The sequence below is a fragment of the Haliotis asinina genome, chromosome 6 (genome assembly GCF_037392515.1).
Source record: "Haliotis asinina isolate JCU_RB_2024 chromosome 6, JCU_Hal_asi_v2, whole genome shotgun sequence".
NCBI lineage: Eukaryota > Metazoa > Mollusca > Gastropoda > Lepetellida > Haliotidae > Haliotis > Haliotis asinina.
This window is the reverse complement of record NC_090285.1, coordinates 45733457-45757903: the sequence shown is the minus strand read 5'-3', so window position 1 is coordinate 45757903 and position 24447 is coordinate 45733457. Positions and strand designations below refer to the sequence as shown.

Below are 24447 nucleotides of genomic sequence, written 5' to 3'. Positions count from 1 at the left end.
TTTATGGACAACAACTTCTTTTATTTCGATACAGATTGTCAAGCAGGAGTTATTCCTGCCTCCAAATGGCACAAGAATCAGTATTGAAAAGTCGCACTTCCGAAATAAAAGAAAAGTAACACAATAGGCAGTGTACCACAGATTGAATGAATGAATGAAAGAATGAATGTTGCTTAAAGCCGCATCAGCAATATTGCAGCTATTCGCGGCGAGAAAAAGTCTCTCGTTGTACAACACGCCGAAAGTGAGTTTGAAAATCATTAAAATCACAGATTGACCGATGGCTGACCATCTTGTTAAAAATATGGCATTCGAATAATGTCACATTAACAGTCCTGCCAACGGCGATAATAGGGAAGGTTGATTATGAGTCCAGGCTAGCTATTCTCGAAACGATCGTAGCCCAGCGAACTTCTTAAGCCCATTCTTAACACATTGGCTACGATCAAAGTTAAGACTTCTTAGGGCCACGAACGTTTCGAGAATAAGGGCCCTGGTCTGACGATGCGATGGTCTATAATGACTGGCAATTATTACACTAGTTGTGTATTTTGACCCCGAAATTAACAGAAGAGTCACAAATTGCACAATTTGTGATCGGCGGTGGTCGCCAATTAGTGAAAGAGTCACATCCAATTAGCCAACAAATCCCTATATAAAATACGCCACAACGAAGTCAGAAGAGTGGCACAGGAGGGCACTGAACACCGACCAGAGCAAAACCAGCCAAGCAGTCGAACCAGACCCGTAAGTCCAGCAGCTTAACTTGCAGAAGCCCACAATCCTGAGACTAGCTCCGACCAAACCTGGTCAACGCCTAAACTCAGACCAATCTCCGTGATGGTCTCTGCAACGCTTTGCCCTGACCATTGTTAGCAGAGTAAGAAAGAATTAAAGAACTTTGCTGTGAAACGTAGATTCGTTTTCGTTGATTGTGCCACAGAAGATGTTATCCATAAAGATTATCCATCATTGTACTGGTTAAAAGTTACCTCTCACCTCCGACACGAGTTACCTACCCTTGTGGCATCAAATCTATGCCATTTTACTGATGAGGAAATGAACGTACATTGCACTGTTAGCACGTGTATATTGGTCTTCCGACTATCTACTTAGATATAGTGCCTTGTCAAAAACGTCGACTACAAATATATATTTCCTTGTATCGTATATTACATAGACTCAATCGTCTAACAGAGAATGATGACAAAGCATGTAGTGTTCATTGTATGCATTTGTAGGTTTGGTATACACTTCAATAGTTACACACCATCCAGTTAGCTGTCACGCCAGGGACAGCCTCAAATCCCATACTCTTATGCAGCTTCAAAGACGGCTCATTGTCAGATTCTATTATCACTGACACTTCTTTCTTCATTTGCAGGTTCTTTAGTGCCAGTTGGGACATGATCACCTTTCCGTACCCCTTCCCTCGGTGCTCTTTGATCACGTGTAACATTCCCTGACACCCATAGAGATAGGTAAGGGCGTACCCCAGGAGTACTCCTTCTTCGTTGTAGAGACAGGTCGACGGACGTTTGCTTATCATGAGTCTGATATATGCCTCAGATGAGTCTCCAGAGCTGAACTTCCACAGGGAGTTAATCAAAGGTACTTGGTCTGTCTGTATACTTGTCAGACTAAAGCCTTCCGGAACAGCCCTTTGTAAAAGTGATAAAACAGCCACATGCATAAATCAAAACAAAACATGAGATTAAAATACATAATGAGTTATTGTTGGTCGCCTTTTTAAAGCAAACAATAAAAGCCAAGTCCTACCACTTTCTGTAGTTATCACTGCTATAAGTATATTTACACGATACCGACATTATACCGAACATGCTTCTAAGAATCGCTATCAAACTGTGATGATCCCAGGTGTTCGTCAAACACGTGAGTGAATCCCATGCCAACCACGACAAACACATACATATGCTAGTCCATTGTCCAAATGAAAAAAACCGGACAGGTATATGAGTACATGTGAAACAATAACAGCGACACGACAACAAGGAAGGCCAGTACTTCATTGGCACAGATTAGTAAGGACAATGGATAGTTAGAAGCCAGCGTCCAGACTCATAAAACGTTCGCAGCCCTACGACATTCGTAAAGCTATGACAGATTAGAGAGTCCCTAGGAGTCGTACCGTTACGAACGCTTTGTGGATCGGGACCCAGGGATTAATCTAGGCATCGGCGATGACATAACAAAGAGAAACCAATGATTAAAGACGCTGATAGCTAGGTAATGATAACAAACAGAGACAATGAACTAATCCAGGCAATAAAGAAGTTGCCATCAATACAATTCGGTGAAAGCATGATTTGGTGGACAGTTTTTCATTCTGGAACAGTCCTATGTAGAGATTGCATATTACAGCAATACTTGGGTATAGTCGCCATTGGGCAAGCATGAGTTGCTGAAGGCCTATTCTACCCTGGGACCTTGTCAGTGGCATGGTGTTATTCACAGTTATAAACTATTGTACCTGAGTTTCGGTGAAGTTTGTGTGAGTAAATATAATTGAATATAGTCATGTTTTACATGGCCCGAATGGTCTCACTTGTGCCGATGTGATGGGCACCCTGAGATAAATGAGGATAGTAATGCTAAATGATGTGGTCCCAAACATGCTGTGTACACTTGTCGTTGGAATCGGGCATATACATCGTACTGTGAGTGACAGGCGTGGTGTTGTTTACAGTTATAAACTATTATACCTGAGTTTCAGTGAACTCTGTGTAACTGTCATGTAGACTAGATCGGAATTCTTTTTGCAGGGAATCTTGAAATGGTCCATCACTTCGGTAACAACTGGTGCCAGGCTAGAGAGTACGGCTCCAACTAGAAGACAAGGAGTAGATACTTCCATGGGGCTGTTCTGTGTTTTCAGGTAATTATAAAATACAAAAGGTGCATAAACTAATTTAGGAATGAGGGCAAGGAAGATTTTCGGAAAGATTTCACCACTCTAGATTACAATATTTATATCTCATTCTACAGACGGAAAGAACTAGACGTAAATATGACCAGTCGTTGATTTCACGTAGCATTTAATTTTAAGACGTATAAGACCCTATTCTGTTCGTGACCCGTGAAGATCTTGGTTTGAAATGGTATTCAGTAGCCCATGATGAGATCTTCTATTAGATACTGCTACTGGTATAATGAGGTCTGAAAAATATGAAAACAACACAATCATGAATTGTTCAGATGTAAGATCGGATGTATGCACCCCTCGAATATAACGAAAATACTTTCATATCTAAATACATGTGTGAGAATACTACGGTATATTGACTGTTTAATTATGCCTTGAAAAATGGAAGGAACGGACTCAGCACTTTTCCTCTTGCTGAAATGTTGTTTGATAAAGGTTAACGCCCAAGGCATCAATAATACTTTCATATGTTTTATGTTGGACACGCGTCAGAGGCAAAAATAATTTTCACTTCCACTTTTAGTGATTATTATCTGTCTTATGTTTTAAGTTAAAAAACTTAACTCTCAAACTAATTTTGTGGAAGGTACCTGGTGAACAAAAGCAATCAAAAATATGTATTTGGAGGAAATATGGATGTACCGTCACGAATTAATTACAATAAATTGAATGTATTTTTCTAGATACCGATGTTATCTCGATGGCTTACATTTAATACGATTTGTCTTCAGGAAGTGTTTCGTCAACATAAAAGGAGCGTAAACGGTACCGGGACTTCTATGTCTATAAATCAATACCATGTGTTGTTGCACATATTTCAGTTTTCCTACGAACTAATAACCAACAAGCTATTGTCAGCTAGCTCCCTTCAACCAATGAAAGAATCCAAATCAAGTTTCACACAGGTTTACGCACTCAGCACTCAACAATGTTCCACTTTTATGGCGGAGGTCTGTAAATAACAGAGTCTGGAGTAAACAATCCAGTGATCAATAGCATGAACATCGATGTACAGAACTGAGATACGATGCCGTGCGTCAACCAAGTCAGCGAGTCAGACCATCATATACTGTTAATCGCCTCTTACGACACGCATGGCTTACGGAAGATCAGACCGGATCTTCACGGGTGGATGATATTTTCGAACATGAAAATATGATACATCTTACATACGAACGACCCTTTTTTCTGTGTCCAGTTAAATATATCCGGATTGTGTAGAAGGCTCTTCAGTGCATTATTGTCTGTGGCGTAGAGATTCACAGTTCTTCGAGAATGTTCCATCTGTCAACATTGTCAACAAGGGAATAAGACCAAACACATAACTAACTGAGTGAGTCTTCTTTCCAAACAAGATATCAATATCTGTGCCAACGGCAAATCAATCATTTGTTTACCCAAGTAGAGATGTGTTTAAAGTGCCTTTTCATAAAACACCCTTACCCCTGCACCTGTGTACTCAACCATCTTCTCATAAGAACCACAGGTTGACTTATTCCAGCACTTATATGTTCACATAAGAATCACTTCAATTTTAATGTCTCCAATCCGAATGTAAAGTTTCGATACAATGATGTCACAAAACTACGGCCAGGGGAATAGGACATACACACGAGTTAGAAAAAAATCAAGTACGTGTTCATAAAAATAAAGTTCAACATATGTCACATTTGGGATTTCACTTTCTTAGTAAAGTACAAATTCTAGTACTTTTTTCGGTTGAGTCCCATCCGGAATTCGAACCCGCACCCTCAGAGTCAGGCACCTAATCGCCAGCACACAAAGTCAGCCGCCTAGCCTGCTCAGCCACTAAGAAAGTGAAATCCCAAATATGACATATGTTGCATTTGACCACTTTCTAAATGGCATCGTGTAATCAAAAATAAAGTTTGTTACATATACTTCAAACATTCTTGACCATATATGTATTTGAATATATTCTGTTTATGTCTTCTATTTGAAATATTGACACAAACCCCGACTTCCATTTTCTTTTGTTGTCCAGTATATAAATCAACAGATCTCAGTTATGAAGCAACGAGTGAATTACCGCTTCAGGTTTCGCCTGCGTAACAACTGCCCTGAAGTCTGGCCATCGGTCCACAATGAAATCATAACAACTTGAATGGTTTTCCAGTGTGGCGTCTATTTCTCCTATCACCTGCAATCACAGAAAAGAAGATGGTCGTTGTAAGTCTGGAAACTTACGAATGAGTCTGTAGCCATGGTATTAGAGTCGATTCGCATACTTATCGTTGCTTGAGGGGAATACGAAAACTAAAGATGAGTTCCTTGCTATGGATACTCATTGCGTTTCTTCATTTGTTGTTTAACGCCTCATTGGCAATAATCCAGCTTTTTGGCGGCTGTCCGTGTTGCTGTTTTCAGCATGAATACCTTGACTCTATCGTTCATATAGTAACGTATAACACAGCTGCATAAAATAAAAGATATCTGAAAGGTTATAAAATAACCGTAAATAATAATGTAGCATGGCGCGTGACCACTTTGTTCTCAATGAACTTACTAATTTCTGCATGATTTTGACACCTGAAGTTCTCACACATGATATTGAAAATTGAAGAACGGTTGATTATTCTCTTGCCTCTGTATGTTGTGGGAAACACGTTAATTTCAACCTATACTTCGTGTACGTCATTTCCCAAATTACAGAAAATCTCTCCGCGCCGTGGATATGCTGGCGACAGGAATGGTTCAAAATGAAAAGGCCAGACATCTTGGTGTTGTTCGAAGCACCCATGTGTCATCTCTATGGAGACGTTCATATTATGACGTTGTCAAGAAGACAACATACGGCTGACTCATCTGAGGAATTGATTCCAGACAGCTAGTCTGACCAATTTTATCTTACGTCCACTCAGTTCAATGACTGTACTGAGCGACCATAACATTCGGTGCCGACAGCCTGGAGTACGTCCATTTTCTTCTCCAACGTCACCGACTGGCACGTCGTGTCTGGTGCAGTCGGCATCTACAAGAGGCAAGACTTTTCCCGGGCAAGACGAATTTCATCTCAGATGAAAGGTAAAAGTGTACAGATGGCGTCAGTTTCGTGGCAAAAGCATGCATTATGGTATGAGGAAGCATCACGTCTTATGGTCGAACACAATGGCAATCTGACAGGTCTGCGATCACAGGGCCACACGTGTAGCTGTTAATTCAATATGAATATAGAATGTTCCTTGTTTGGATTTGTATAAAGGATAAGAGATGTTTAAAGTGTGGAGTTTTACCATTAGAAATAGAAAGCGAGAGGACTGATGGTACTATCGTGGTGGAAAGAATATTATCAGCTTTGTAAAAATGCTAAAATAGAAGATGAAATGCTCTTGATGTTAGATTGTAAATCTCTTAATAATATGAGGCAGATATTCATACCAGAAACACAGTAAGATATAATATCATATAGCAAAAAGTTGTATAATAATGATAAAATGATTAATAATGTAACCTATATATATCATGCAACTGTATTAAGAAAGTCTTTATTATGTTCATAACGCTTATGCACATCGTGTGAGTTCTTGTCTATGTACCCGTGAAGGTCCCGGGGTAGAATAGGCCTTCAGCAACCCATGCTTGCCATAAAAGGCGACTCAGCTTGTCGTAAGAGGCGAATTAACGGGATCGGGTGGTCAGACCCGCTGACTTGGTTGACACATGTCATCTGTTCCCAATTGCGCAGATCGATGCTCATGTTGTTGATCACTGGATTGTCTGGTCCAGACTCGATTATTTACAGACCGCCGTCATATAGCTGTAATATTGCTGAGTGCGGCGTAAAACTAAACTCACTCACTCACTTGTCTATGTACATATTACTGCACAACGTTTCTATGGGCCTGTGTCTTAAAAGCAAATAAACTATTGATTGATGCATGTCTTAGTTAGTATAATGCAATCTTTGCCTCCCGGCCAAACACACTAACCTAAGACCACAAAGGGTGTCCTGAAGTACAAAGCCAACGAAACGAAATGGCAGTTTTACCTTCAGCGCCCCCGAATATGTCTTCAGTTTGTGCTTAACTTGCACCAACTGATCTCTTGTGAGCCTAATCACCATTCTCGGTTTGACGTAGCAGGTAACAACGTAAGACGGCTGTCCGGGTACTATCTCCGTATTTCACTGCAGATGGTGAAGAAAACCTTAGTCCACGATCAAGTATTATCTCGTCTGAAAGAAAGAATGAAAGAAAGCATAAAAATAGGTCACGATGATTTACAACGTGATATTATGCACAAAGCGTGCTATGTTCAAGTTTTATCACAAAGGATGTTAACAGCTCTGTGGCCCGTAAGAGATAAGTGAACACCTCTACGTTACATATACAGTGACACATATACACAACCAGTTATAACATTCAAAATAACTGCCCATTCAGTCTTTCGGTGCGCAAATCAGATAAAACCGGTCCCCGGGAATGTTCACTTGACTATCAATGTCTTAGGACAACAACCTTCACACCAATTAAGTTACAAAATCGTGTGCGACTACATACCTGGCAGTTGACACGGCTGGACTGTATGACCTATATAGCGTTATCTCTAATGGAGTAGCTATATTTCGAGTCGGTGGGTCAAGGTCAGTATGTGTATGACACGTTATGATAACGTCATAATGTCATGGAGTTGGTAGTGTTACCGGTTAATAATATAAGTATGACAGCACAGATATTTCTCGATGCTGTTTTAATAAACAGTGCATACTGGTTATAGTGCCCTTGGTTATAAAGTTTTTGGGAACAAAGATCTTTTATCAAAGTCATTTTCCCCTGGTTTTAATGCAAATTACACTGACTGTATGTAGTATACATTGCTTAAGTAGTTGACTGAAATGACTCAAATTAACGCTATAAAATGTGGTCTTGTCTTCCTAGATGGGATAACACATGTGACAATACTCTTCCTGTCATCTATACCAACAAGTCACTTGAGCCCTTAGATGCTTGAATTAACCAGTCATTCAAGGTTAATTACAGAAAGCATCAATTCAATCACCAAGCTGACTGAACAGGGCCTCTAAGTGTCCTACCTGGCTATAATGCCACCCTGGACACAATGCAACATTTTTCTTGGACAAACGATGTCACTATAACCACGGTATATTGTCGATTGACAGTCACTGAACTTGAAAGTAAATATCATAGCTTCAGGGTTTTCTTGTGTGATTATGTGGACTGTTCCTATATGATATGTAGGTAACAGACAGTAACTAACAGTAGCTAATAATAGCTAGTCTTAACTAAACCATAAGTGTTGTGGCTCTGGGGCATCTGCGAACCGCCTGTCTGCGTAATGGGAGGACACCAGCCTTTCGATTTTGACGAATGGGACTCTTGTCAGTAGACCTTCCACTTCAGATATGGGTGTGTCGACAAACGAAATAGATTATTTGGCAGAAGACGGTAAGCTATTAAAAGAATTTCGAATATATCATTAGCATGTTTAAGATTCACCGTTAATTTGTGGTGACACTGCGTGTTCGCAAAACAGGAGTTTAACATCTCACATCCCGTTTCACAAACAAAGGTTATTCATCTGAAAGAAACGCGAAACGGGATGCAACAAATCATACGAGGGAATCGTGTCAGATAACATAAATTTATTGGCATTTTCTGATTGGGACATCTCTCTTCTTGACAATTTTCAGAATCAAATAATAATTTCCACTAATAGTTTGCTAATTATTTAACTGTTCCATCTCTGTTGAAATACTGGACGCTGGGGTGAGGTCAACCCAACAAAGCCTAAAGTCTGGCACTTCTACAAATCCTACATCTGTATGAAGCTTCAGCGACAGATGGTTGTTGCTTTCAACAACCACGGAAACATACTTCCGTTCCTGAAGGCATTTGTGTGCCAAGTGGGACACGATCACCTTGGCGTACCCCTTCCCCCGGTAATCATCTTTCACGTGCAACAGTCCCAAAAATCCGTAGTGGTAGGTGAGGGCGTAGCCCACCACGTGTCCCGCGTTGTCGTACAGGCAACAAGACGGAGTTTTTTCAATCATATCTCTGATGTAACCTGTGGAGTATTCATTACTGAACTTCCAATTAGAGTTGACCATGTCAGATTGATCTGGTTTGAGGCTTGTCGTTGTAAACCCGTCAGGTATTGGCCTGCAAAATGCGACACATACACACACATGAAAGGAGGTCCAAGGGAGGTAATCAGGAACAGAATAAAAGCAGTTAAATGTTAAATTATAGATATTGATTGATAAGTGAGAAATCTGTTTTCACGACCTCTTCAAGAAATACTCCGCCATGACTTTTCAGTTAGCAAAGTGAGTTTTCTGAGAAATAAACACGTTTTCATGCTCTGACAACGAACCATCGTCAAGTGTTTCAAACACTAAAACAGTACTTCCAAAAATCGTTTGTGTTCGATGAAGAGAAAATGTGATCGATTGCTTGGTCGTTTGATCACTTCGACCAATGTTCGATTATTTCAATTGATTGGAACACCACTAGCTTTTACTCACCTGAGTGTCAGAGAATCTTCTGTCACTTTAAGAAGCACGCCATTAATTGTACGGGTGAGTTTTCTGTTGTGATGCTCCGAAAGGGCCGAGAAAACTGGCATCACTCTTGAATCACAGCCTTCAACAAATGGAGTCATTTCTATTACTAAAGTTCCTGCTAAAGTTTCACTCACTGAGCAATATACTTTGGAATTAATATGTATCGACGCACGCGCTGGTTAAACTACGAGAAAAAGTTCCATTGGAAGTCCAGTCCGAAGAAAAAAAGACAAGCTTTCATTTACATAATCCAGAGATTAGAATTTCAAAAACAGAAAGAAATAAAAACATATAGTTTTTCATTGACGTCTTGACAGAATCCATATTCTTCTGTTGTGTGACCTCTTGTTGGACTGCTTTACCTCTAAACTTGACTTCGCTCAACCAGTCCGTGACCCCATCTCTCAGAAGCAACTCCCTCAATGCATCAGGATCTTTAGCATATACCATAGCGCCACTGGGTAAGCTTTCCTGCAATGAATTATATTTACAGCCGGCTTGCTTTAGTATAGCAGTGTGAACTGTTATCCAGTAACAGATTTTGTTTTCCATGAAATCGATCCTATCCTAACACAGGATCGACACAGAAGTAGTTGTACCTTCAAATGTCGTCTTGTCACGTGCGAGGGTGTGGTTTGGGGGTGGTAGGAAGGAGAGGGCGTGAGAATGTTGTGACTGGAAAATGAGGAACAACATTTTTTTGTGTGTGACAGAAAAACAAGTGCGAGTTTTGAAACTTGGCACTGAATTGTCTTTTAACTGGCTGGGATGGTCAACGACTGTTTTAAGATAAACTTACCTGCACCGAGCCCTTATCTGATTAAGATGGATGTGTGAATTCACAAAGTGTTTAAATGACCAAGATTGGCGTCAGCTGTGGTAGGATAGACACACATGCACCAAGCCTTTATCTGAATCAGATGGTTGTGTAAAGGTAAAAATGCATTCGCAAAATCTTTAATTGACCTGGATGGGCATCAAGTGTTCAGATGAACATTAATTAACAAAAACTGTAATATCTTACTCTCAGGTTACTCTTTCTACGGTCAAACACTAAATGTCCAGGAGGACCGTATTCAAAATATGCTTAATGTCAGGAAACGTAAAATCTCTAAATCATCATCGGCTACATCACATTGTTTACCAAGGGGACTACAGCAATGTCTTAAGCTCACGAGTGAGTGAGTGAGTGAGTGAGTGAGTTTACTATTACGCCCCTTTTAGCAGTGCTCCAGCAATACCAGGGCGTGGCGCACATAATGGAATAAAACATTAAATACACAATATTGTCCCATAAAAGACACAAAGTGGTTATATCAAAAGTTATTCTCATTGTCTTGCTCTTGTGCCCATTACCTCATTTACAGGAAACGTTTTATCATACCTGTATGTGTGAGGGGCGGCGGATAACTAGAGCTTTGTACTCAGGCCAGGTGTCGACAACAAAGTCGAAGTCAGTCATTATGCGCTTTAATTTCGATCGAACTTCACCCGCTACCTGAAAGATATCAGTATACAAAAAAGCAGCCGAGTTGACAAAGTTTCAAAAGGTCATCGTGTTATGAGAATAGGTAGCTGTTTGTATTAGACTTACGCTTAGTCATTGAGTAAATAATTTTGATTGTAACAAAAAGTCAGTTTAAATTGAAAAGGAACCCAGATCAAACCAGAGATTCATCTCCAGAGGAAATGTAGACTTGCTTCACTAGGGTTGTAGCATTAGCAGAGACGGAGAGGCAGCATGGAACAATAATGTGGTTCAAGGACTAACAGACTACGCTATTGTTTAAAAAAGGAGGTGAGAACAGCACATAAAATGACCTAACACAAAACATATTGCGTGTTGCAGGTCAGAGGTGTAAGTGTATGATGCACATTAACCTCACCATTGTAGCTCTCTCATCGTGACTTATGTCCTGTAACAACAGCTCCAGTTTAGAGTCGTCCAGTATCTCTAGCGCGGCCATTGTTGTGCAATCCAGGTGTCACACAGGACGTGTCGAATGTGTGTCGACCTGATTGGAAACAACGCGAAACGTGAAATTGCTGGTAAGGATCCATTATGATATGTCATTAAAGGGGCACTGATGCGGAGCGAATAATGTTTCTCGCGAACGGTCTAATTACGAAACCAAGCTGCAAATTGGTCAGCGCCTGCTCCCTCGACCGTGACGGACAAAGGCACTGGGCTCCGGTCCACATTTATTAGTCCAATGCCCATCATATGCTATCATTTTAAAATATCCATGGTATTCCTAGTCTGATCGTAACAAAATATTCCAGCAGTGTATTTTTTTTCGGATGCTTGGATGGCATGGTGATTGATCCAATTTGATCCTATTTTTGTATTTTTTACCTCGCTATTAAATCATGTTATGTGAAAATATGATCATGATGTCTGCTGGCACGCAGCAAGCCATTAGTTTCGGTCCGAAAGATTACAAAGCTTTATATTGAGATAGTTTTGAGTGTTGGACCAGCTGTGATAGCAAATATCATACGTAAATTTGGGTAGCTATGGTAGCTACTTTGGTTTATTATCTATGATAATAGAAACACACAGTTGATTTATTTGAATTCGTAAACTAAAAACAATGACTTTGTCATTGGTAGAGAAATCTGAAAAATGTCTTACGTAAAAAAAATGATTACATCTATTTACCCAAGTACACAGCAAATGACTGTGTGTATTTCTTATGTAACGAAGTTCCGTTGGTATCCTCAAAACATGCTGCATGCGACACAGAGATTACATCTTCCTTGCTGTAACTTGCGTTTGATGGTATAAACCTACACATGTTATTTGTCATCATTCTCTTGGTGGTCAGTTAATGAATTTATAACAGGTATAATTATTGGTAACACCACTCAGCTTACTCAACAAAGGTTCCCATTTGGCATTTCTCCTGTCTGGAGTAAATACTAAACATTACAAATTAAGGTCTGCAGTAGCAAATGTATTGTATGTTATGTAATATGTGCATGTAAGTGATGCAAGAGGTTTTTTAAGCTGAGTTACAAAAACAAACATCGATCAAAGGATTAACCGATAACACACTGATTGATTAATTACTTTTACACTGACCCAAAAAAGAAACGCATAGCTGAAATCTCATTTTTAAAGTAGATTTTTTCGGAAAATATGGAATGGAATGACAATTAATGTAAATATTAAGTGTTTTTATAGTCAATACAACCAAAACAGACAAAAAAACACAACCTCTGGTGATTATTCGCCACACCACAGCACCTTGAATACGCTTTGTATAATCTGCACGTGGGAAAATCTGAAAGCATTATGCACGTGCAAATGCAGGATCTCAATCTTGATTATGATGGCTATAAAAGGGGACAGGTCCTGTTGCGATTCATTCTTCGAATTTCTTTCTATGCGACGCGAAAAATGCCAAGGTTAAATGAAGAAAACAGAAATAGAGCCATTGGACGTCTGGAAGCTGGGGAAAGTCAGTCATCAGTTGCCAGACGTCTGAATGTGAGGCAGAGCACGATTTCCCGTCTCTGGCAACGATACACGCAACACAACTCGACCAGAGACCGTCCAAGGAGTGGGAGACCAAGGGTGACAACTCCAGCACAAGACCGCTACATCCGGGTGCTTCATCTGCGTAATCGGGCCGTCACTGCTACGTATACCGCTGATCACGTTCCTGGGCTGCGTAGAGTCTCTCCACAGACCATCAGGAATCGCCTAAGAGAGCATGGAATTCGACCTATGCGACCTCATGCAGGACCTGTTCTGCATCCCCATCACCGTCGTGCACGTCTTCAGTGGTGCAGGAACGTTCGGGCATGGAACCTCTTGAATTGGAGGAGGATCTGGTTCAGCGATGAGTCACGTTTTCTGCTGTACAGACATGATGGTAGGATGCGTGTTTACAGACGTCGAAATGAGAGATATGCTCGACAGTGCGTTCGTGAGGTCAACAGACACGGTGGTGGAGGTGTAATGATGTGGGGAGGCATATCTATGAACGGCAGGACACAGTTGGTGCATGTGCAAGGGAATCTCAATGCTGTACGCTACCGGGATGAAATTCTGAACCGTCATGTTGTTCCTACAATTGACGCTAGAAGGGAAATTTTCCAGCACGACAATGCAAGACCGCACACAGCACGCATTACCACGGATTTCCTTGCCAACAACAACATTACAGTTCTTCCATGGCCCTCAAAATCGCCGGATTTGAACCCAATTGAACATTTATGGGACCAATTGGGTAAACGGTTACGACGTCGACAGCCGCAGCCACAGACACGTCTACAGTTGGTGAATGCGTTGCGAGATGAGTGGAGAAGAATCCCACAAAGGCGGATACGACGTCTTATACAGTCAATGCCCAGGCGATGCAGAGCAGTGATTGATGCCCGTGGTGGTCACACCAGATACTGACTTTCTCACTATGCCATGGAAAATAGAGACGCTTAATACCACTGTGAATGATTGTATATGTCTTGACACACATTTGTTAATACCCGTGTGAATTATCATTGCTCAAGTTCCATTACTTTTTGTGCAATTTAAGTTAATAAATCATCTCTCATAACATTGGATTTTCACCTATGCGTTTCTTTTTTGGGCCAGTGTATCTTCTACAGCGGATTTGTCAAAAGGCTGTGTGTAGATGTACTAATCTATACTGACTACACCCTGTCATAAAGTGCGAGTGTAAAAACAGCATCCTCCCTTCAAAAAAGAAAGAAGTGAAAGAAGTGAAACGATGTGTTACTTTTTCGCAAATTAGACTGTTGTAAGAAACACGACACAGAGCAGGATTATTTACCAGCTTGGAATGTCGTTCTTTTATGTGGATATTGATGGATACATTTCTGAACAAAGTAGTAGCCTGACATTGTTGCTATAAAATTAGTCTGTTTTACATTCATTATTTGCATTTTGTTTTAATGTATTTCTTTCAGCATTAAGCAGAATATATGACAGAAAACACACACTAGATCGCGTATGTGTGTGAAATAGGATCCACATTGGCAGCATATACAATGTTTAAATGTTACGGTCATGTTTGAAATTTACTATAAGAGTAAGCAGACCGTGTGTTCTTTTATTAATTTTCAAAATTACACAAACATGACAATAAACTAATTACGGTTATGAGACAAAGTATAGAGACGTACATGGGCTTCGTTTTTTTCCAACCTAATTTTATTTTTACCATTTGTACCACTGGCAGATGATTAACCTTCAAAGTGTTTCATTTGTTTTCATAATACATTTGTGATGAAGTAAAAATGACTTCACCTTAGTTGATCTGTCTACAATTAAACTATCAGTTGCGCATACGGACTGCGCAGCAGAGGTCACGAACTAGTCACGAATTCTGGGATATCATCCGGGTACTCACGGGAGAAACACAATAACATAAGTTTAAACCAGTCCACGGAAATTGCTCCGCATCAGTGACCCTTTAAAAGACCGTGTGTAGCTGGTAATTTTGTCATACTAATAGTAAGTACTTCGTAAATAAACTGACAAATAGTTGATAATTTTGTGATATTTAACAGTAAATAAAGCACAAATAAACTGACATATAGTTGATAATTTTGTGTCCTTTAATAGTAACTAAATTGGTGAGTAATTGATTATTTGGTCATGCTGAATAAATATGCCAAGGAGCAGTAAGTGATTGGTGGGTGATACTTAACAGTAAATAGTGCATAAATGAGGTGGGGAGTATTTGATTAGTGGGTAATACTTAGTAGTAAATGCTGCAAAAATAAACAGGGAAATACTTGATAATTTTGTGATGTTTAATGGTAAACACTGTGTCACATACCAAAGTAACCACAACAGAAGAATAGTTTGTTTTACAAAACTTTATTCCTCCCCTTAAGATATAAGTAACCCCAATACCTATACTAAACTAATTCTACAGGTGCAAATACAACTAACTAATCTAATTACCTAACCTAGCTACATATACAGTTCTGTCTACCACTTATATTGCTAAAGTTCTAATAATACTACTACTACTACTAACTACACTAAAATCCTAATACCCTCACTAATATAGATAATGATTACATATAATCCCAATCAGAAACTAAACAATTGAACTAAATAACAATAAAGGAATTAGCCACTCAGAGAGAACACTTTCTCTTTACAATGTAATCAGAATGTCAGTGCACTTTGGTTCCACTTGGTGACGTCATGGTATTTGTGTGGTATCCCTCACACCCAGGCGATGGTTTCCCTCACGGAGTTTAAGGGGCCTGTGTAATGGTTGATGGCTGTGCCATCCACATCTCACATTACTAGGAGATACATGCTCCTTGTACAACAGGGAAGACTCTTGTCTGTCTCCTTACAGGCGGAGATAATACCCCTCTCCTTACTTTAAGGATAACCGGCCAGTTCCGGGACACTACAATACAATATAAGTAACTACAGTTACTCAGTAAGACATGTGTCAATGTCTTATACTTTATGCATGTACTTTACTCCGATTTACATATTTGAAAGTGGAACAGTTTTTGTGGAACGATAACATTCAAATTTTGAATGGCTTTGTGGCTATATAGTGTTACAATATGCACATATATCTAGAAATACTACATCAGTAAAACAATTTCTTGCTACATCTACTCAATCAATAAATACAAAAGTAATAATGATAATAAAAACTTACGCCAGCCAGCGTGAGATGCAATCCCATACAAAAGTTGAACCCATACAGGTGAACACAGTGGTGATTCTGGCTGACTGTCCAGATTACTACCCTTCCTCACTATTTATATTGACCTCCCATACCCAAGCTACTCAACACCTCTCTATTGTTTACAAATTAACACCCCAGCTCTCTGGCCATACCTGGTCACGCTTCCCTGAACATAACCCTGTTCCCATAGTATTACCGAACATAATCTAACAACAACTCCCAACAATATATAACACACTCTAACAATACCATACTACATCTATTTACAGTACCATAAACTAATTATATAAACGAAATCATCTGTGATCTTGACACACTGCATGAATAAACTGGAGAGTAGTTGATAGTTTTGCGTTGTTTAATAGTAAATGGTGCATATATAAACATTTCATCATTTATGATACTGAACAGTGAATGTTGCTTAAATGATTTGGGGAGTAGTTGGTAATTTTGGATACTTAATAGCAAATGTTGCATAGATAAACTGGTAAATAGTTGATAATGTGGTGGCACTTGATAGTAAATGCTGCATAAATGATCTAGAGAGTAGATACTACTTTCGCGTTACTTGGTAGTGAATGCTTCATAAATAAATTGGGGAGTATTTGGTTATTGTGTGATACTGATTAGTGATCGTTGAATATACGTGACATGTAGCAATTAATGATTTTAATAAATAAATTGGGGAGTATTTGGTTATTGTGTGATACTGATTAGTGATCGTTGAATATACGTGACATGTAGCAGTTAATCATTTTGTGGTAATTCATTATATCTGGTCACGAAGAATCAAATCGAGACATGTAGATTCTATAGTGGTAGTAACAGCTGGATAGAGGAAGAGGCAGTGTAGCAGTAAGTATGCACAAAACCATATAATACGGTACAAACAATACTTGGAAAAGCTAATATGTGGTAACAAAATGCAGAAATATCATAATTCATGACCTTCGATAGAAACACGCTTGAAAGTGAATGCTTCCCACAGACAGTCATCATCGTCCTTTTACGAATCAGCTGCAGCAATATGGCATGTAGGGACATATACGCGTTAGCTAATGAAACAAAGACACCTGGTTTAAACTCTAAAGGATCCATAACGCATGTTGTATAGTCTTGGATATTCAAGAGTATCGGGCATGGGAATTTCTGTATTTACATATAATGCAAACACATTTTAAATATTATTGATTGTAGAATGTGGACATCTTGTTTGTGGATATGCAACTTCTTTATTCTGCGTTTCGATCTACAATGTTATGTCGGTGTCAGCCAAGTGCTAATAACGACATTTGAACTATGTCTAAAGGTCGCCTATACAGCATATAGATGTTGTGTATCCATAAAATTGTCCTCATTCCCCTCAACCTCTAGAATGTCAAAGAAAATGTTAACCGTAATGTATTCATTTATTGCTTTACTGTTTACATTGCACCTGTAGGCGACAAAAGAGTACCGTGTTCTTGTTTACACTGATAAAGTGACATTTAATCAAGATGAACAAGAGACTGTGGCTTATTTTGTAATAATAACCATCTACAGGAAAGCAGGGTTTGATGGGTGAGAGGCTAAGTGGTTGAGTTTAGTTTTATACCGCTTTTAGCAATAGTCCAGCAATGTCGGTGGCATGTGATATTTTAGTGTTCAGTCCCGAGATCCAGGATAAGATGTGTCTGGAAGTCAAAGTGTTTGTTTGACAGCAGTGTTATCCATACTCTGTTTGCCTTTTATTACTGCTGCGTGACCTTTTTATTTGTCAACAGATGCTGTGTATGTATAGATGATCTGTGTCATCAGGAACTGTTGTGGTGATCTGTTTATTTCACATAGTTTGTTCAATGAGTAGTGGTTGACTGGGTATGGCTTTACGCCTTTTTTAGCAATATTCAAGTTATATCATGGTGAGGGGCACCAGAATATGGAAAACCCGAGGCTTCGGCGTGTAGCCGAACTCTACAATCACTACCCTACCCCTGCGCTCCACCTGTATATGTCAAGTCAGTTGATGATTAATGATTGGCTTTGACACCTAGGATTACTACACATACTTTAATTTTAAAATTCATTTTAATCATTCAGGTGTCATATATTAATAACACATCACTGTTGTGATTGACATGTAAAATTGTATTTCTTTTCCATTAGTTATGAGTGAAGATTTGTTCCACGAGGACTGATGGACAACTGTTAAGTGTACCCGAAGAAATTACCACTGTGATAGACAACACCAGGATTGGTTACTCTTTAGAACATCAGGTTTTGTACCATCCTCTTGAAAGCACTTGAATGATACTTATAAACTGACAGTGACGCCACTCTATCGTTCTCGGGGTACACTTTTTTTTGTAATATCCCTCGTATCTGATACAATCCCGCTTCGGGCAATTATCTCAATAATGTCCCACTGACACGGGCAATATCTAAATAATGTCCGCCTGCCTCCGGTTCTTGGACATTTTCCGTGGGAAGCGGGCTTACTTTTCAATTTATGCCCGCGGGTCATGTTATATCCTGCACGTTATATCAAAGTTACAATTCCAATGTATTACGATTGACGTTTTGGCTGAGTGGTTGCGGTAAAAGATTTATCAGGGTGCTTTAATCAACTGTAGTATCGCTCGCAACCCACTCGGTGCCTTTTAGAAGTGGACAAAAGCAACATGTACGTTTGGGATTTCAAAAGTACACATTTTAGTATTTGGGGGTTCTTGGGTTCCCTTAGGGACTCTCAACGTAAGGCACCTAATCATCAGAAGACAAAGTCCGCGATCTAACTCACCCCACCGCAGCTCACACGAAAAATGGCAGTCACCAATCATGTATTCTGTATACCTCAAGGACGAGTCCGATATTAGTCCGACTCCGATTGCCGAAGTTCTGAATACACGATGCCTTTAAGAACGTGGTAAAATGCAACATGTGTATATTTAAGATAACACGTTCTCATTTAAAATGTGTTATTGTTGGTTTTGTTAAACGCTGAAATCAGATATGCCCACAAACAATCGATTTGTGCAACTGGATCACCCGATCCTGTTAGTTGCCTCTTATCACAAGCTTAGTTGCCTTTTGTGGCAAGCATGGGTTGCTGAAGACCTATTCTACACCGGATGGTCCCGGGTCGATACAGCATGCTATAATTATGATAGGATTTTCGTAATTTTCATTTGCACTGCACATGTGAAGATGAGGTCTAGAACTGGTCTTCAGCTAAAAATACTTGTCATAAGAGGTTTGCTGAAATGGTTGGCACGTGTGATCGGTTGGCAATTGCTCAGATTGATGCTGGTCATGTTAATCACAGGATTGTCTGGTCCAAACCTGATTATTTACAGACCGATGCCATACACATGTAATATTTTCAATGTGGCATGCATTTGCACTGTGTATTGTACGACGCATTTACCCAAGAGCCATGACGTCAAGAACAGACAGGTGCACTCCGCTGATCTGTGCTGTGTAAGACAGGAGTGACGACTTGGAACATGTCAGCTCCATCCATGTTGACTGTAGCACCAAGAGGTAGCACAAACCGCCTGATAGTTCAGTCTCTCTTGAGCGTCTTCTCATAGCAGACGATTGTAACCGGAAGTGTTGCAGCGCTGACAAATATATACCGAAGTCTTTAGTGACCTTCCCTACAAACCGTTTCCAACTAACTGTTTAAAGTATCAGCATGACATATTGCTATAGATCATTGTTTCAAATTCACCACTTGATATTTAATGATTGACGATGATGATTCGGAGATTTTACGCGCGCTTTCCAACAATATGCCTCTTTTTCTCAATATTCTGGCAATTTCAATACTGGGACACCAGCAATGGGCTTCACACATTGTGCCCATGTGGAGAATGCCTCAGCCACTAGAGGAGATCATCAAGATAAACATATGGCAATACTTAATCTATTCAAAGAAAATATTGTTGACATAGTATTTGTTGCTGAATTTAATTATAAGGATTGACTTTGTATTTCTTTCGTTGCATTGAAGTATGAAACTAAGAACCAATGTGCAAACTGTATGAATCCGCGTATCCTCTTATGTCCAGGCATCCTGGCTGCCGTGCTCTCTCCCGTGGCAGTACGATCACGCAACTGTAACACCCGGATGTACCGATCTTGGGCTGTAGTGGTAACTCGAGGTCTGCCTGTACGGGGACGGTCATTTGTTATACCTGTCTGTTTGCAACGAGCTGCAAGCCATGATATCTTGTTCAGACTAACATTCGGACGCCTGGTAATACAGGACTGGTAATCTCCAGTATGCATTCTTTCAATGGCGATGTTCCGTGTCGCAAAGTCAAGACGTGACGTAGTGATTTGAAACTGCTTAAAAACGAAAGCCAATTTCTGAAAGTAAATGTTTTCCTAGACAGTGAATGCTCTTAGCTGCGCAGTTTCAACTGGATTATGATTTCTATTGCGTTGTGGCGATGCCTTTCTAATTCTTGTAAGACATCTAATCAAAATCAACATTTTCAGGTAAAATCGATATTTTACTGGTGGAATTGTGAAAAATCATGTTATCAACACTTTTGCTACACATTTAGACGATTGTTTGAACACACTAGGTAATTAATAGATTTTTAAGAATACAAACTGCCAATGTGTTTCTTTTTTTGGATAGTATATTTGCACTCGGTCACATGATCAAAGTGAGGACCCAGTTGTGTGGGCTTAATGCTCACGTTGAATTCTTAGGACGCGTGGTGGTGATGTAATGCATTCATTCTGTAAGTTGAATTCTTGGACATTAATTTGCTAGTGTTGGGGGAGTAATCAATACATACTCTTAAAAAGATCCTTGACAAGTTTTTCTGGAGTTGCACGTAACAGAGTGCACATAACATGCTTGACATATATTGCTCAGTTACTGTAACACCATTACTCTACAAATTAACAAAACATGGTTATACAGAAACTGTTTGGTTGTAATATAGAGGGCTATAAAAGCCATTTGGTCAGAGTAAAATGCGGGTATCTGGTGTGACCACCACGAGCATCGACAACAGCTTGGAAACGGTGACCCATAGAAGAAAGGAGATGCCGAACGTCTTGAGGAATGTTTGGGTACTCTTGCTGAAGAGATGTGGACGTTCCTGTAGAGTCTGAGGTGGCGGATTCCGCTGGCGAAGGTGTCGATCAAGGGTATCTCATATATGTTCAATGGGGGATAAATCGGATGATGGGAAAAAAATCAAGGTAACACCGGAACATTGTTTTGCTGGAAGAAGTCCTGTCAAACCCGTCCAACGTCATGCACCAAAGATCAACCGTTGTGGTTGACGAAGGGAACGACATGAAGTTGAACTGATCTTCTGGCAAAAGGTCTTTCTTCCCATAGCCAACTGATTAATGTCTGGTAGGAGATTCGGCTCAATCAAGAGATTTGGATTGTCTGTGGATGATGCGGCCGAGGTGCTTGAACAAAAATGTTTCAACCGGGTGTAGCGATGCTGGACGACGGCGGTAATTCTAGGTCGATCTGATCCAAATCTGTCATTAACACTCCCAGTATTGCTGTATCGGCTCCACAGGTTTGAGATGGTTTGTCTGTGCATGCTGAAGTGCCTTGCACCTCATGCTACGATATCTGTCCTTGTAAACGGCCGATGGCGTTGTGGCGTTAGGGTTCTATCATTTATTTTTCATTCTTTGTCGTTTATAGTGGCTTAAAGCATTGCATGTGGAATACCACTGGTGTGGCTTGTTAAGCCTACAGTCAAAGGCTTCAGTTCAGGGAGATCTACAATTTCATGATACACCTGCACTTCATGTAGGGTGTGTTTTAGCGGCTTATTATGAACGTGAGTGTAACGTTGCATTTTCGTTCAACGTTTCTTTTTCCAAACGTTTGGTCGTAGGCAACCATTCCCCAAATGTTGGGATTCAGCATGGATTGGTTTGTGTCACATATTTTCCTAACATCTAAATTTTTTTGAAGAGTTTAATACTAACGATTTCCCATGAAATACCATTTTTATGAAACTCCTGAATGTTATTGGTGTGCAACTTTCTTTCGACGGTTAGAGACCATAGATAAGGTTTTGCACGGGACCTCAATAAAAAAAATTAAGTATTCCACAAAACCCCTATTTGTTTGTATGTAGACACCTGACTTTAGTGTGTCTGTCTATCCAACAAGAGCAAACATTTAGTTCCATCACATGATCTTTTGTTTTGATTTTTGCTCTGGAAAACACATAACATGCCATTTTGATGGAGAGCATTTGCCGTTCCAACTGAAACATTCTTCATGCAATGTACACAATTCAAAAACAGATGTCCTTACCTTTTGTTTACTCAGCATCGACTGATTTCAATAATATCCAAAAGCAGGTGTGTCAAGAACGCTGCAGTGGTCAAATCCAGATAGCATAAATTAGTCTGAGTATTGACGAACATGTGCCGCGAATGCAAAAGTGATAAAAACCCTTGAACATGAACCATGATACATCTGAGCATTGATATATATGTTTATAGCTAGGACTAAAAGATTCAGTATTAGTCCGAGTTAGTGCAAAGAGCCACACACAGACAGCCCATTACATGAGTGAGTGAATGAGTGAATGAGTGAGTGAGTTACTATTTTACGTCACATCGGCAATATTTCAGTCATTTCGTGAAAAGAACAAAAAAGAATATGTATGTATTATAAAAAAAAACCCGCTTCGTAAAAGTACAGCAATATCACAATTCGAATATAAAACTACCATATGAAGTTAAAACTAACAACACAATTTGGACAAGACATCATATATACAAATAGGCTCTAGATCGCCAGCAACACAAGGTAGATCACCATACTAGGGGCCATGGGGACTTACAGTACGTTTTCTACCTGTATGGACCCTAGCTGGATTTACATCATCCCTTCCCCTACTGGCGATTGTCCCATTACATGAAGTTACGAACAGTGTTATGTTACTGTTGATGTAAATACGGAAGTATTTCACACCAATTAGTAGTTAATAAACGTATGCCTTGTTCAGGAAAGTTTTGAAAGAAAGTGAGTGTACGAACGATAATGGTAGGTTTATTCTGGTTTGTTGTTTGCTGCAATATTCCAACGGCGATCTGTAAATAATCGAGTCTAGAGCAGACAAACCAGTGATCAACTTCATGAACACGATGAGTATAAGATAACATGTGTCCACCAAGTCAGTGAGCCTGACCACCCGATCCCGTTACTCGCCTCTTACGATACGGATGGGATGCTGAAGACCAATTCTAACCCGGATCTTCACGGGTCTAATGTGGGGACAATCCATACATAAGACATTTAACACTAAATATAGCCATGCTACGATACGTTACAATTCCATATTGTGAATCTTCATAGAATGAATACCTGTCAGTAAATATTGTTTTGACAGCAAGCGTGCGTGAGACATGGATTCTTCTGATCTGAAGAGCCCAGGCACGTCTCATAGTAATATCCGTATCAGTACGAGCCGCTTCTCAGTTTCTTTTGTTGATATTTTTTAACAGAAGAGAACAAGCATATCTTCTCCGTCATGATTCCAGTCCTTCGTTTCGTATTAAGTGCAGACTGATATTGTTTAAACATTGGATTGTGTACAAATTGTGTATTTCCAAATGTAACGCGTTTCATGGTGATTCATAAACATGCTCTGTGATGGTGACAATCACTCCATTGTGAGGTCCAGATTTGTTTATAAAACATCGTGCAGTTGTAATACTCTTAAAACAAATGCATACATGTGATATAGAGAGAAGTGTACAACCGACTCTGCTTTTAGATTTCTAATGAATGTGGAAAGGGTTTTGTCGCTTCTATCGTCCGCGATATACACCCTGAAAACTATAGAAAGCACAACATGTTCCTTGGCCCAGATTCCATGGTCTATACTTGTTTAGAGTCTATGTTTAACAAGCTTAGGTAGGAATGTTGTGCATTTGTGGTGTAGGGCATTTCTTGTGGTTAAAACAAAAACGCGTTGAGATGTGTTTTTCTTGTAGGGTTTGAACAAGTTCCTTGGCACGGATCTTACCATGTCTAAAAGCATTTTACAGCTTAAGCCAGAGACAACACAATTCGTTTCAAATATCAGAAATTTGGAAACAGTTGAATGAGTGAGTTTAGGTTTATGCAATATTCGTTCAATATTCCGGTAATTCACGGCGGAGGACAACCGAAATGACCTTCACTCATTGTACCTATGTTGGCAATCGAACCGGGGGCTGCGGGGGAACGTTTGAACCACTAGGCTACCCAAACGCCCCAAGGACAT

At 39.8% G+C, this 24447-nt stretch overlaps 2 protein-coding genes across 3 annotated transcripts; both read right to left on the bottom strand.

Moving 5' to 3' along the window:
* Window positions 1–7513, bottom strand: LOC137287099 (glycine N-acyltransferase-like protein 3). Its single transcript, XM_067819234.1, has 6 exons — window positions 7465–7513; window positions 6954–7139; window positions 4995–5105; window positions 4114–4228; window positions 2724–2847; window positions 1–1661 (listed from the first exon to the last, which is right to left on the bottom strand). Exons 2-6 carry the CDS (start codon window positions 7026–7028, stop codon window positions 1256–1258), a joined length of 831 nt encoding a protein of 276 aa, XP_067675335.1. The 5' UTR covers window positions 7029–7139; window positions 7465–7513; the 3' UTR covers window positions 1–1255.
* A 1039-nt stretch (window positions 7514–8552) lies between these two features.
* LOC137287536 (glycine N-acyltransferase-like protein 3) lies at window positions 8553–11480 on the bottom strand. Of its 2 annotated transcripts, none has more exons than XM_067819888.1 (5): window positions 11378–11480; window positions 10876–10985; window positions 9854–9962; window positions 9453–9570; window positions 8553–9087 (listed from the first exon to the last, which is right to left on the bottom strand). In XM_067819888.1, the coding sequence occupies exons 2-5, from the start codon at window positions 10951–10953 to the stop codon at window positions 8646–8648; spliced, it is 747 nt and encodes a 248-aa protein (XP_067675989.1). In that variant the 5' UTR covers window positions 10954–10985; window positions 11378–11480; the 3' UTR covers window positions 8553–8645. The 2 variants fall into 2 exon arrangements, with proteins under 2 accessions (XP_067675989.1, XP_067675988.1); XM_067819887.1 differs by having other exon boundaries at window positions 10876–10989; window positions 11378–11458.
* Between the last annotated feature and the right edge of the window lie 12967 nt (window positions 11481–24447).

Bases quoted from the DNA above. Each gene is read 5' to 3' on its own strand.
- LOC137287099 (XM_067819234.1), bottom strand. From the start codon at position 7,028: ATGGTGATTAGGCTCACAAGAGATCAGTTGGTGCAAGTTAAGCACAAA. The intron at 5,106-6,953 runs GTAAAACTGCCA...CTGTGATTGCAG, and splicing joins CATATTCGGGGGCGCTGAAG to GTGATAGGAGAAATAGACGC. The intron at 2,848-4,113 runs GTAAGATGTATC...CTTGTCTTCTAG, and splicing joins GAAAAAAGGGTCGTTCGTAT to TTGGAGCCGTACTCTCTAGC.
- LOC137287536 (XM_067819887.1), bottom strand. From the start codon at position 11,458: ATGGCCGCGCTAGAGATACTGGACGACTCTAAACTGGAGCTGTTGTTA. The intron at 9,963-10,875 runs GTATGATAAAAC...AATTCATTGCAG, and splicing joins GCCGCCCCTCACACATACAG to GAAAGCTTACCCAGTGGCGC. The intron at 9,088-9,452 runs GTGAGTAAAAGC...CGCATTTTGCAG, and splicing joins GAAGATTCTCTGACACTCAG to GCCAATACCTGACGGGTTTA.